The 14,429-nt window shown below is 41.6% G+C and overlaps 1 protein-coding gene across 1 annotated transcript in view; it reads right to left on the reverse strand.

Annotated features, from left to right (window-relative positions):
• Window positions 1-10,181: 10,181 nt before the first annotated feature.
• Window positions 10,182-14,429, reverse strand: part of WDR70 (WD repeat domain 70) — a 277,914-nt gene continuing 273,666 nt past the window's right edge. The window contains exon 18 of the mRNA XM_061393692.1: window positions 10,182-10,356. Coding sequence (XP_061249676.1) covers window positions 10,269-10,356 — 88 coding nt within the window. The 3' untranslated portion in view covers window positions 10,182-10,268. The remainder of the gene's footprint in view (window positions 10,357-14,429) is intronic.

Consider the following 14,429-nt stretch of genomic DNA (forward strand, 5'->3'; position numbering starts at 1 on the left):
ACAAATAGATGAGGCATATCACCTCTAAAGGCCTCCTGAGCCAGGCAAAGGAGATCAGCCCTGGGTGTTCTTTGGAAGGAATGATGCTAAAGCTGAAACTCCGTACTTTGGCCACCTCATGCGAAGAGTTGACTCATTGGAAGAGACTCTGATGCTGGGAGGGACTGCGGGCAGGAGGAGAAGGGGACGATGGAGGATGAGATGGCTGGATGACATCACTGACTTGATGGCCGTGAGTCTGAGTGAACTCCGGGAGTTGGTGATGGACAGGGAGGCCTGGCGTGCTGCAATTCATGAGGTCGCAAAGAGTCAGACACGACTGAGCGACTGAAATGACTGACTGAAGCAGGCACCTGGTTGCCCTCCCTTCCTCCCACCACATCTGACTTGGGTTATCAAACAGAGAAGGGCTCACAGTTGCCTGATATAGTCATATTGATTCTTAAAATCTTCCCCAAATTGGCTCAAGTCTCATGTGTTCTTCAATAACATAAAGAAATGCTCACCTCTGAATGCTACCTGCATGTTAATCATGAAGCTGAACTCTTTAGGCTTTAAGTGGGACAGAGGCTAACAATCTTTCAAAGCATAAATATAGGATCTGACTCCAAAGCAATACGGTATTTTTAAATATTTATAGATTTATTTGGCTGCACAAGGTCTTAGTTGCCACATGCAGGATTTTAGGTTGTGGCACGTGGGATCTAGTTCCCTGACCAGGAATTAAACCCAGGCCCCTGCGTTGGGAGCAGAGTCTTAGCCACTAGACCACCAGGGAAGTCCCTAAAGCAGTAATATTAACTGCCTAAGATTAAGAACAGTGTGTTAGAGTTTTACATTTAACAGTTTGGTGTTTTGTACATGTTTGAACGTAACTGAGGGTTATGTTTCGGTTTTCAAGTCTGAATGGCCCAGTTCTACATGGTCCTTTTGGGAGATGAAAGAGCTACTAGCAACACCTAATATCCCTGAATTTTAATTAATGTTAGAGATCCTCTCTACAGAAAAATGTACATGAGCAAATGCAATATATGCTATGTTCTTTGAGGAGGCTCACAGACACCCATGGGTAAAGACTCCATGCTGTCGGCATCTCAGATCTTTGGTGACTCAGGACAAGTCAGTGCCTGGGTATGTCATGGTGGCTTAGATCTGCTTGGGCCACCCCAGTAACAGCACTGATACCTGTTCACAATCTTGCTTCTTCCTCAAGCCAACAACAGTTACCTGTGACCATTCCAGCTACCTGTGTAAATCCCAACACAGGAAGGCAAAGCAGCCGAGATATGGACCAAGCTTTGGTATTCATATTCCTACTTCCAATCTGCAAGGCAGAAATGCTCATACTTTATTCCCCATCCCTGTTCTTCCTTCCCTCTGCCAAATATTTAATGAGCACTTTTTTAACCTCTTTCACAGAGCTATGATCTAGAAATACAAATGTGAATAAAATACAGCTCCTCTCCCAGAGGAAACCACAATTTGAAAAGATAATGCACCCAATGTTCATTACAGCACTATTTACAATAGCCAGGACATGAAAGCAACCTAAATGTCCATCAACAGAGGAATGGATAGAGAAGATGTGGTACATATCTACAGTGGAATATTAGTCAGCCACAAAAAGAACAAAATGATGCTGGACCTAGAGATTGACATACAGAGCAAAGTAACTTGGACACAGAAAGACAAATCAAATATCATATGATATTGCTTATATGTAGAATCAAAAAAAAGGGTACATGCTAAGTTGCTTCAGTCATGTCCAACTCTTTGCAACCCTATGGACTGTAAGCCCACCAGGCTCCTCTGTCCATGAGGATTCTCCACACAAGAATACTGGAGTGGGTTGCCTCTTCCAGGGCATCTTCCCCACCCAGGGATCAAACCCACATCTCTTATGTCTTCCACATTGGCAGGCAAATTCTTTACCACTAGTGACACCTGGGAAGCCCCCCAAAAAGGGTACAAATGAACTTATTTACAAAACAGAAGTAGAGTTATAGATAAACAAACATGGTTACCAGGGAGTAAAGGAGGGGAGAGAGAAATTGGGAAATCTGGATTGACGTAACACACTACTATATATAAAACAGATACTAATAAGAACATACTATAACTCCAGAAAGAAAGAATAGATGAAGCCAAAGCAAAAACAACACCCATTTGTGGATGTGACTGGTGATAGAAGCAAAGTCCAATGCTGCAAAGAGCAATATTGCATAGGAACCCAGAATGTTAGGTCCATGAATGAAGGCAAATTGGAAGTGGTTAAACAGGAGATGGCAAGAGTGAACGTCGACATTTTAGGAATCGGCGAACAAAAATGGACTGGAATGGGTGAATCTAACTCAGATGACCATTGTATCTACTACTGTGGGCAGGAATCCCTCAGAAGAAAAGGAGTAGTCCTCACAGTCAATGAAAGAGTCTGAAATCAGTGAAGTGAAGTGAAGTGAAGTCGCTCAGTGGTGTCCGACTCTTTGTGACCCCATGGACTGTAGCCTACCAGGTTCCTCCCTCCATGGGATTCTCCAGGCAAAAGTACTGGAGTGGGTTGCCATTTCCTTCTCCAGGGTATCTTCCCGATCCAGGGATCAAACCCGGGTCTCCTGCATTCCAGGCAGATGCTTTAACCTCTCAGCCACCAGGGAAGCCCCTGAAATGCAGTACTTGGATGCAATCTCAAAAACAACAGAATGATCTCTGTTCATTTCCAAGGCAAACCATTCAGTATCACAATAATCCAAGTCTATGCACCGACCAGTAATTCTGAAGAAGCTGAAGTTGAACAGTTCTATGAAGACCTACAAGACCTTCTAGAACTAACACCCAAAAAAGATGTCTTTTTCATTATAGGGGACTGGAATGCAAGAGTAGGAAGTCAAGAAACACCTGGAGTAACAGGCAAATCTGGCCTTGGAGTACAGAAAGAAGCAAGACAAAGGCTAATAGAGTTTTGCCAAGAGAACGCACTGGTCATAGCAAACACCCTCTTCCAACAACAAAGAGAAGACTCTACACATGGATGTTACCAGATGGTCAATACCAAAATCAGATTGATTATATTCTTTGCAGCCAAAGACGGAGAAGCTCTATATAGTCAGCAAAAACAAGACTGGGAGCTGACTGTGGTTCAGATCATGAATTCCTTATTGCCAAATTAAGACTTAAATTGAAGGAAGTAGGGAAAACCACTAGATCATACAGGTATGACCTAAATCAAATCCCTTATGATTATAGAGTGGAAGTGACAAATAGATTCAAGGGATTAGATCTGATAGTGTGCCTCAAGAACTATGGATGAAGATTTGTGACATTGTACAGGAGACAGGAGTCAACACCAATCCCAAGGAAAAGAAAAGCAAAAAAGCAAAATGGCTGTCTGAGGAGGCCTTACAAATAGCTGTGAAAAGAAAAGAAGTGAAAAGCAAAGGAAAAAAGGAAAGATATACCCACTTGAATGCAGAGTTCCAAAGAATAGCAAGGAGAAATAAGAAAGCTTCCTCAGTGATCAGTGCAAAGAAATAGAGGCAAACAATAGAATGGGAAAGACTAAAGATCTCTTCAAAAAAATTAGAGATACCAAGGGAACACTTCATGCAAAGATGGGCACAATAAAAGACAGGAATGGTATGGACCTAACAGAAGCAGAAGATTTTAAGAATAGGTGGCAAGAATACACAGAAGAACTCTACAAAAAGGATCTTCACGACCCAGATAATCACGATGGTGGGATCACTCACCTAGATCCAGACATCCTGGAATGTGACGTCAAGTGGGGCTTAGAAAGCATCACTATGAACAAAGCTAGTGGAGGTGGTAGAATTCCAGTTGAGCTATTTCAAATCCTGAAAGATGATGCTGTGAAAGTGCTGCACTCAATATGCCAGCAAATTGGGAAAACTCATCTGCGGCCACAGGACTGGAAAAGGTCAGTTTTCATTCCAATCCCAAAGAAAGGCAATGCCAAAGAATGCTCAAGCTACCACACAATTGCACTCATTTCACACGCTAGCAAAGTTATGCTCAAAATTCTCCAAGCCAGGCTTCAACAGTATGTGAACCGTGAACTTTCAGATGTTCAAGGTGGATTTAGAAAAGGCAGAGGAACCAGAGATCAAATTGCCAACATCTTCTGGATCATTGAAAAAGCAAGAGAGTTGTAGAAAAACATCTATTTCTGCTTTATTGACTATGTCAAAGTCTTTGACTATGTAGATCACAACAAACTGTGAAAAATTCTGAAAGAGATGGGAATACCAGACCACCTGACCTGCCTCTTGAGAAATCCGTGTGCAGGTCAGGAAGCAACAGTTAGAACTGGACATGGAACAACAGACTGGTTCCAAATAGGGAAAGGAGTACGTCAAGGCTGTATACTGTCACCCTGCTTATTTAACTTATATGCAGAGTACATCATGAGAAACGCTGGGCTGGAGGAAGCACAAGCTGGAATTAAGATAGCTGGGAGAAATATCAATAACCTCAGATATGCAGATGACACCACCCTTATGGCAGAAAGTGAAGAACTAAAGAGTCTCTTGATCAAAGTAAAAGAGGAGAGGGAAAAAGTTGGCTTAAAACTCAACCTTCAGAAATCTAAGATCATGGCATCTGATCCCATTACTTTATGGCAAATAGATGGGGAAACAGTGGAAACAGTGAGAGACTTTATTTGGGGAGGGGGGCTCTAAAATCACTGCAGATGGTGACTGAAGCCATGAAATTAAAAGACACTTACTCCTTGGAAGAAAAGTTATGACCAAGCTAGACAGCATACTAAAAAGCAGAGACTTTGCCAGCAAAGGTCCGTCTAGTCAAAGCTATGGTTTTTTTCCAGTAGTCATGTATGGATGTAAGAGTTGGACTATAAAGAAAGCTGAGTGCCAAAGAATTGATGCTTTTGAACTGTGGTGTTGGAGAAGACTCTTGAGAGTCCCTTGGACTGCAAGGAGATCCAACCAGTCCATCCTAAAGGAAATCAGTCCTGAATATTCATTGGAAGGACTGATTCTGAAGCTGAAACTCCAATACTTTGGCCTCCTGATGAGAAGAACTGACTCATTTGAAAAGACCCTATGCTGGGAAAGACTGAAGGCGGGAGGAGAAGGGGACAACAGAGGATGAGATGGCTGGATGGCATCACTGACTCGATGGACATGAGTTTGAGTCAACTCCAGAAGCTGGTGATGGACAGGGAGGCCTGGCGTGCTGCAGTCCATGGGGTCACAAAGAGTTGGACACAACCGAGCAACTGAACTGAAGAACCTACTGTAAAGCACAGGGAACTCTACTCAATACTCTGTAATGGCCTGTATGGCAAAGAGTCTGAAAGAGCAGATGTATGTATAACAGCTTCATTTTGCTGTACAGTAGAAACACAACACTGCAAATCAATTATACTCTAATAAAACTAAAAAAAAAATACAGCTCTTCTCATTTTTCAAAAGAAAATCACTAAATATTCACGGAACCCAATGTATTTTAGTTTTTACATTATATTCCCAGTGGGGGAAACAGACACCCTCTGCCCACAAGCCATGCGCATATACAGATTTAGAGTGCAACGTGACAGAAGGCTGCAGTGGAGAGGTATGTAAGCAGCCATGGGGGCCCAGGAGGGAGGAAGTAACTGTCCGCCTGGATGGGTCAGGGAAGGCTGCTCAAGGAAGGTGGAATGCTCCCCCATTTCAAAAGCAAACAGGCAGACAACAAAGGGACATGTGCAAAGGCATTCAAGTGTCAAAGAACACGGTACCTTTGGGTTCAGTTTGGGTGGATCTCAGAAACAGGTGTGAGATTAGTTCAGTTCAGCCACTCAGTTGTGTCTGACTCTTTGTGAGTCCATGGACTGAAGCCTGCCAGGCTTCCCTGTCCATCACCACCTCCCGGAGCTTGCTCAAACTCATGTGCATCGAGTCAGTGATGCCATCCAACCATCCCATCCTCTGTTGTCCCCTTCTCTTCCTGCCTTCAATCTTTCCCAGTATCAGGATCTTTTCCAATGAGTCAGTTCTTCCCATCAGGTGGCCAGAGTACTGGAGCTTCAGCTTCAGCATCAGTCCTTCGAATAAATACTCAGGACTGATTTCTTTAGGATTGACTGGTTTGATCTTCTTGCAGTCCAAGGGACCCTCAAGAATCTTTTCCAGCACCACTTGCTGTGTGAGATCAGCAAGGGTTAAAGGAAGAAAGACCAAGAGAATCAGTCTATTGTTATGACTTGTGTTGTTGTATGGCAGAAACCAATGCAACATTGTAAAGCAATTATCCTTCAATTAAAAATTTTTAAAAAAGAAACTATGATAAATTATTAAAATCAGTGGGAAAAAAAAAAGACCAGGAGAGGCCGAATCTTGGATGTTGATGCCCCCAGGGCCACACAGATGGATTAGAGAGAGAACAGGGAGCTGCTGCAAGGCTCTAAGCAGAGGCATGAAATGATAGGATTTGGTTTTAGAAAGTTAATTCTGATAGTAGAAGGAAAAAAAGATGGATTAGATGAGGACCAAATGAAAAACAGACAAGTTGGGAGGGAGGCTCCTGAGAGGTTCTGGTGAGGGGTCAAAGGAGGTCTCCATTCCAGTCAGGGTGGTAGGGAGAGCCATGGAAGTGAAATATGAGCGATTCAGAACACAGCACAAATAGAAACCAGAAGCAGCTAGATGAGGTGGGAGCGGAGGTGAAGGAGGAGTCATTATTTGAACTTTCAGGTTCCTCACTTGAGTGAACAGAAATGGAGTTGACCGGGATCGGGAACACAAGGTTATATGGGGCAGAGAACTGAGGGGCCTGAGGGCCTGAGAGACTGAGGCCTGTGGGGTCACCATCCCGGCACTGAAACAACGGATGAAATGAGCACCCCCTCTGTGTCCAGTCCTGGCTCCCAGGTCCTTCCTCTCCAAAACTGAGACTGGAAATTCTTATGTGTATTTCAATAATCTTTTGTGGAGAAAATAATTTGTTTTACAAAAATCCCCCGAGTGAGATGGAGCATCTCAAGCATGAGAAGGGCCACTTGTGCTCTGGGTAATAATGAGAAAAACCAACTTAGTGCTAAACTTGCACAGTTTCCCCTTCCCTTACATCATAGCAGACTCCGCCAAGACCACTATGATCAAGTTTTTTCTCACTCCAGCCCTCCCGGCAAGACGAATACTTCCATATGGTGCAGTGTTTATGTGAAGACGGGAAAAATCTGACATGATTTCAGTAAATTTTATCCAAGAAGCAATAAATTTACAAATCCTAAGCAGCTGCAATGAAAGAGTGCTCTGTAATTGATTTTAGATGAAGTGCATTTCAATAAGAATAGAAAATTTAGAGCAGTAATTTGTTAATTACTGATGTTTAGGGATCTTGGGTGTCTCCATACAGTCCTCCCTAAATGTAATCTTAGCCAGATTATTTGATGTTCTGGATTTCTTTTGTCTCATCTGTAAAATGGGTTTAGTTATTTTACCTACTCGTGGGGTTTACTATGAGGATTAAATGAGCTAATGTAGGTAGAGTTTAGGATAAGAGTCATCAGACAGCTGATTCACTTTGCTGTGCAGAAGAACCACAACAAACTGTGGAAAATTCCTAAAGTGATGGGAATACCAGACCACCTGACCTGTCTCCTGCCAAACCTGTATGCAGGTCAAGAAGCAACAGTTAGAACCAAACATGGAATAACGATTGATTCAAAATTGGGAAAGAAGTACATCAAGGCTGTATACTGTCACCCTGCTTATTTAACTTATATGCAGAGTACATCATGCAAAAATGCCAGGCTGGATGAATCACAAGCTGGATTTAAGATTGCTGGGAGAAATATCAACAACCTCACATAGGCAGATGATGCCACCCTAATGGCAGAAAGTGAAGAGGAACTAAAAAGCCTCTTGATGAAGGTGAAAGAGAAGAGTGAAAAATCTGACTTTAAGCTCAACAATCAAAAAACTAAGATCATGGCATCCAGTCCTATCACTTCACGGCAAATAGATGGGAAAAAAGCGGAAACAGTGACAGATTTTCTTTTCTTGGGCTCCAAAATCACTGCAGTGACTGCAGTCACAAAATTAAAAGATGCTTGTCCCTTGGAAGAAAAGCTATGACAAAGTTATGGTTTTTCCAGTAGCCATGTACAGATGTGAGAGTTGAACCATAAAAAAGGCTGAGTGCCAAAGAATTGGATGCTTTTGACTTGTGGTGCTGAAGAAGACTCTTAAAGAGTCCCTTGGACAGCAAGGAGATCAAACAAGTCAATCCTAAAGGAAATTAACCTGATTATTCATTGGAAGGACTGATGCTGAAACTAAAGCTCCAATGCTTTGGCCACCTGATGCGAAGAGCCAAGTCAATTAAAAAGACCCTGATCCTTGGAAAGACTGAGGGCAGGAGAAGGGGGTGACAGAAGATGAGATGGTTGGATGGCACCACTGACACAACAGACATGAGTTTGAGCAAATTCCGGGAGATAGTGAAGGACAGGGAAGCTTGGCATGCTACAGCCCAGGGGTCGCAGAGTTGGACACGACCGAGTGATTGAACAAGAAGAAACTAACAGCATTGCAAAGCAACTATACTTCAATAAAAATTAATTTAAAAAATAGTAGTCATTGGAGAGTAGGCACTCAGCAAATGTTAGATCTTCCTCTTATTACCTATTAAGCTAAGTGACAAGGGAAGGGGAATGGGATGAAGATGGGGCTGGGAGAAGAAAAGGACAGAAAATAGCTTACAAGATTGAAGGTTTTTAGAATTTAAAAATGCCCATTGCCACCTCAGAACTATAGGGGGAAAAAAAATCTGTATGAGTTTGAAGGGTTGTTCAAGGAAAAGGTGTAGGGAAAGGTGGTATATGAAGCTCAGAGAACCTAGAGCTTTCTGATACACATTCTGGGTCATCATTCACTTTCATAACTATTTCGTTCACTGGGACAGAAGAGAGGAGGAGAGCAGAAGGCAAAAGTACTAAAGAATCTGAATTGTCTAGTGGAGATGATCTGACAGGCAAAAACTACTCTGGGTTGATGGGAAATTAGGGGAGAGAAGGCAAATTTAGCACAGAGATGATTTCCTTATTGTTACTCACAATACAAGTGGACCTTTTCCTGTTTGAGAATGAATCAGGATTTTATTCTATTGACTCATTATTACTTTGGACAAACTGCCAATTTTTTTATTTAGCTTTCTAATCACAAAAGTACAAGTATCTCTCAGAATGATTTTTAAAGTCTTCTACTTACACAGCTTTTAATTTACAAAGCACTTCTATAACATTTCTAAATACAGATAAAAACCAGACTAAGTCTTTATCACTAGCTCTATTTTAAAAGAGCAAGTATTTAGTGTTATAGTTACTGCACGTCAGGCATGATACTAAATGCTTTACACGTATGTCTTATCTAATGCTCTGACAAACCTTCGAAGGTTATACTATTATCCTCTGAGTCTAGAATAGCGGTCCCCAACAATCTTAGCACCAGAGACCAGTTTCATGGAAGACGGTTTTTCCACGGGCCTGGGTGGGGACTGGGGCAGATGGTTTCAGGATGATTCGGGTGTTCTGCATTCACTGTGCACTTTATTCCAATCGAATGCTGCCACTGATCTGACAGGGGTACCAGTCCATGGCCTGGCGGTTGGGGACTTCTGGTCCAGAAGAGAGAAGCTTAATAACTCTCCTAAAGTGACCCAGACAGTAAAGAGCAGAGCCAGGATTTGAACCCACACTGGTCTTATTTCAAAGCCCACTTCCTAACTCCTGATCACTGCTTTCTGCTGTTCTAGGATAATCAGATACACATTGTTTCCTAGTATGGCAATGGTTCAAACTTTCAGTGTGAACTCAGCCAAATTATTTACAGTCATGTAAACAACCGTTGTGAAATTATACAGCGATATTAACCGTTTTGACGTTCATTTGCACACCGTGCTCTTAGAACTGCTCACAACAGATGTACGTCTCAGTGTACGCTCCCTCCCCCAAGGCTATAACAATCCGTGTAAGACCAACAGCTGTTGAATAAAGTCTTCAAATACTGAAAGTACTTGGTAACAGGCTAAGAATCTACTTCTTATTTACTTGCAATACAGTTTAATAGCCATAGCTAAGAAAATGTAAACACAAGTTTAGTGAAGGGTAGCTACCAGCCTTTTGAATGACTCAATAATGCAAAGGACAAAACCTGTTCATAAAAATGGGTTTTTATTCCTTAAAAAAACAAACCTGTTCAATATCCCTCCCCCTCATGCAAACAGCTCTCATAGGGGATTCTTCAAATTTTACGTTTTTTCCATTCTGGCTCATTCTTTGTTTCCTCATCATCAGACTCAACTTGGGCAAACATGGTTTTGGGCTGAGTCCTAAAAGAGAGTTAAAGAGGAGAGGAAAAATTTAGTCAGCAAGTGTGTATTGGACTTTGCTACTTTCATCAAGTGGAAGCACATTTGGGGGATCAATTACATCTCAATTATTAGAGAATCATTAACCTTCTGGCAAAGAAAAGGAAAATGGAAATTTAATTATGTTCAGATTCTTTTAAAGGTTTTCCTTCTGTGGCAGACTATGTATGTTGTCCTTTCCTTAAATAAAATGAAAATGTATCAAATTCAGTGGAAACTCACACATCCATAACCACCCTCCACCTCAAACTTGGGCTAAATAACCAGGACTGTTTGGGAGGCCAAACTATAGTCACCAAGCAAGAATCTACACAGTCTTTATTTATAACTCTGTGGGCTGTTCCTAGACTTTAGTCCAAATGCACTTGATTAGAGTGCACTCAAACAGTAGAATCTGAGGCAAGAGTTTTCTTATCTCATGAGTTTAAAGTAACAGGTAACATATATGGTAACTTGGACATGTCAGCAAAAGTAAAAAACAAAACAAATGAACATGCCTTCCACCAAACACCCAGATCAATGCATGCAAATAGCCAGCATTGTAGGATCTACCACTGAGCATCACTGGTGTAATACTGACACGCAGTGCATCAAGCAATCTTTGCATCAGGGCCTGTTGTGCTTCGTAAACATACCGGGTTCAACGTCATTCCTCTTTACATCGTTCACACAGAAAATAATTGCAGGAAAATATCAGACGGTCATAATTTATGCCCCTCTCAGTAATGCTGGCTTCCTTTTAAAAGCAGCTCTACTGCATTATGAGGGAACATTAAAGCATGCTATCTGCAGATGACGTACTTCAGCTTACATCTTCATTTAGAGTTCAGTTCATAATAGGAAGGTCATTGCAGAATGGTAAACTAATGTCAAAATCCCCTTTATCTGGCAAGTGAAACAGGGTCAAAACCTTATATTACTAACCAAGTGGTTGCCAGAGGGGAGGGGGTATAGAGAGGAGAGAAAGAGGTGAGGGAGATGAAGAGGTACAAACTTAGAGTTATAAAGTAAGAGTCACTGGTATGAAATGAGTGGGGAACAGGGTCAATAATTATGTAACACCTTCATATGACGAGAGATGGTAACTAGACTTATCGTGATGATCACTGTGATATGCACAGAAATATCAAATCACTGTGCAGGGTACCAGAAACCAACACAGTGTTTTAGGTCAATTATATTTCAAAACAAACAAATTCACAGAAAAAGAGATGAGATTTGTGGCTATCAGAGGTGGGGATGGAGGAGGAGAAACTGGAAGAAGGCAGTCGAAAACTTCAAGTTAAAAGTTCAAAACTTCAAATTAACTTCAGGTCGAATAAACAAGTTAGAAGACAAATAAATATTAGGGATGCAATTTATCCCATGATAAATAGAATTAAAACTGCCTTAGGCTATATATGAAAGTTGTTAAGAGGATAAATCCTAAGGGTTTTCATCACAAGGAAAAAAATTTTTTTTTCTATTTAATTGTGTGTCTGTATGCGATGACAGATGCTCATTAAACATTGTGGTAATCACTTCATGATGTATGTAAATCATATCACTATGATACTTTAAACTTATACAGTGCTATATGTCAATTATATCAATAAGACTGGAAGGAAAAAACCAACCCTTATTATTACTGTTTGCTGCTGCTTTATTATCCTGGGGAAGAAGCATAAACCATCCACTTTCCCTGCAGACACTGTTTCGATGCAAGGCATACACCAGAATTCCTCATGCACAATTAGGCACAGTTCCTATCTTTCCAGTCACCTGCCTAGAGCCCACACTGTCCCCATACACAATCCAGTTGGTTACATTTCTTGTTGTCACTTCAAGACACGGTTGTGACATCTATAAACAAGTCATAACTCTGACATTTCCAAAACCAGCTGCAGACTTTCATAGGTCATGAGTTGCTGAGTTACTAGAAAGCAGGGCCACTGACTTTCTAACACGCTACAACAAGGCAACTGGTGCTCATGACATATTTCATCTTTCTGGCAAAGATGTTGCTCCTCTGGGTATAGACAAACCCGTACAGGAACAAATTTGTCTGGCTGAAAAAAATCCTCTGGAAGCCTGGAGTGGTGAGGAGCCCTCGAGCTAAGCCTCGGGCTGGGGATTCATTCCCAGTTTGGCCCCTGACTTGCTTTGTCACCTGGAACAGGTGTTTCCCCTCTCAGGGGCTTGGTTTCCTACTCCACTAAATGTGGAGGTTGAACTTGATTAGTGGGTCCCAAAGGGCTAAAGGCCCAGGGTGGATGATGATGAGGTGTGTGTTTTTAACATTAACTCAAGTATAATACAAATAGAGAAGTGCATTATTTCATACATGTACAGTTCTCTGGATTTTCACAAACTCTGTGTGCCATGAAACCAACACCCTGAAGAAGAAACAGCATGACTAGCTCCCAAGCCCCTCATATTCCCTTAGAGTCACTAACCCCCACCCAGGGTCACCGTATCCTGACTCCTGGTCTCACAGAGCAGCCTCACCTGTGTCCATCCTGTCTCTGTAGGATGCCTAGAGTGTGCATTATTTTGTGCCTGGTTTTCTCTATTTAGCACCATCCATGGTGCTCAGGAGCTTCCCTGGTAGCTCAGAAGGTAAAGCATCCACCTGCAAAGCAGGAGACCTGGATTCTATCCCTGGGTTGGGAAGATCCCCTGGAGAAGGAAATGGCAACCTACTCCGTTACTCCTGTTTGGAATATCCCAAGGACAGAGAAGCCCCAGGCTATAGTCCATGGGGTAGCAAAGAGTTGGACATGACTTCACTTTCACGGTGGTCAGACAGTAAAGAATCCACCTGCAATGCAGGAGACCTGGGTTTGATCCCTGGGTTGGGAAGATCCCTTGGAGGAGGGAATGGCAACCCACTCCAGTATTCTGGCCTGGAGAATTTCATGGACAGAGGAGCCTGGTAGGCTACAGTCCATGGGTTCACAAAGAGTCGGACACGAATGAGCAACTTTCACTTTTACTTTCTTTCATGGTGCAATGTATACTGAGGATGTTTGCAACAATATATTCCAAAAAATGCACGCACACACACAAAATGAAGGCAATACTGTGAATTTTACCATGAGTTAAAATGTGTTTAAGTGAAATATCCTTTATGTTGAGATAATGCTCTTCTATCTACTTTGTAATAAAATGTGCTGGAAGTTTAAAAATAAATCCTTAGAACTAGCTATTTAATTTCTATGAGATTAAACAGAACAAGGTCTTCTAAAGATAGCTGGGAATGCTTCATAGCTCATCAGAGTTAGCTGCAATGAGAAAAGTCCTTATGAAGTTGTAGTGTCGCTTTTTTGGGATACAAAAAAAGAAACTGAATGACAGGTCACAGGAAGAAAACCTAGAGCTTGAAAAGGCTATTTCATTTACGTAGTCACTTTTCTCCCCCTTATAATCCACCTACTTCCAGAAGTATTTTTAGTAGGTTAGTGGCAAACACTGAAGGGCATAGAATCAATGGATCTATTTAACAAGGGGCAGAAAAGCAGTAATGATGGCAAAGAGGCGTGGGAGCGCTTTGTGTGAAGGAGACGTTGTATAATCTTGACTGAAGTGGTGATTACAGGTGTATACGTTTGTCAAAATTTGAAAAGGGTGCATTCTGTATTTTATTGTGAATAAACTATACCTCAATAAAACTGAATTAAAAAGAAAATCCAAACAAAACAAATAAGTAGAAGGTCAAGAACAAAAAGACAAAAAGATATATAACCAAGCATAAAACTTAGCACTAAATTTCCTGAAGCCAAGACAAAAGAAAAAGAGTTTAGTTTTTCAAAGGCGATAACCTTCCCATTCCCTATAATTGAACTCAGCAAAATTCACTGAGTAAATTTTCACATGAGGGTCACTAAGACCGTCACTTTCAATTACCAGACCGCAACAGTTTTCTTTTCCTCTCCAGGTATTTTAACTCAAGGGGTATCAACTTGTTTGGAAGGTTGGAAGGTCTTATTTGTCAAACTCCATGAATTTATTTTAAATGCCACTTTTGAACTAATAAAAATGTTGTCAGCAAAATA

This window comes from Bos javanicus, chromosome 20 (assembly GCF_032452875.1).
Source record: "Bos javanicus breed banteng chromosome 20, ARS-OSU_banteng_1.0, whole genome shotgun sequence".
Taxonomy (NCBI): domain Eukaryota; kingdom Metazoa; phylum Chordata; class Mammalia; order Artiodactyla; family Bovidae; genus Bos; species Bos javanicus.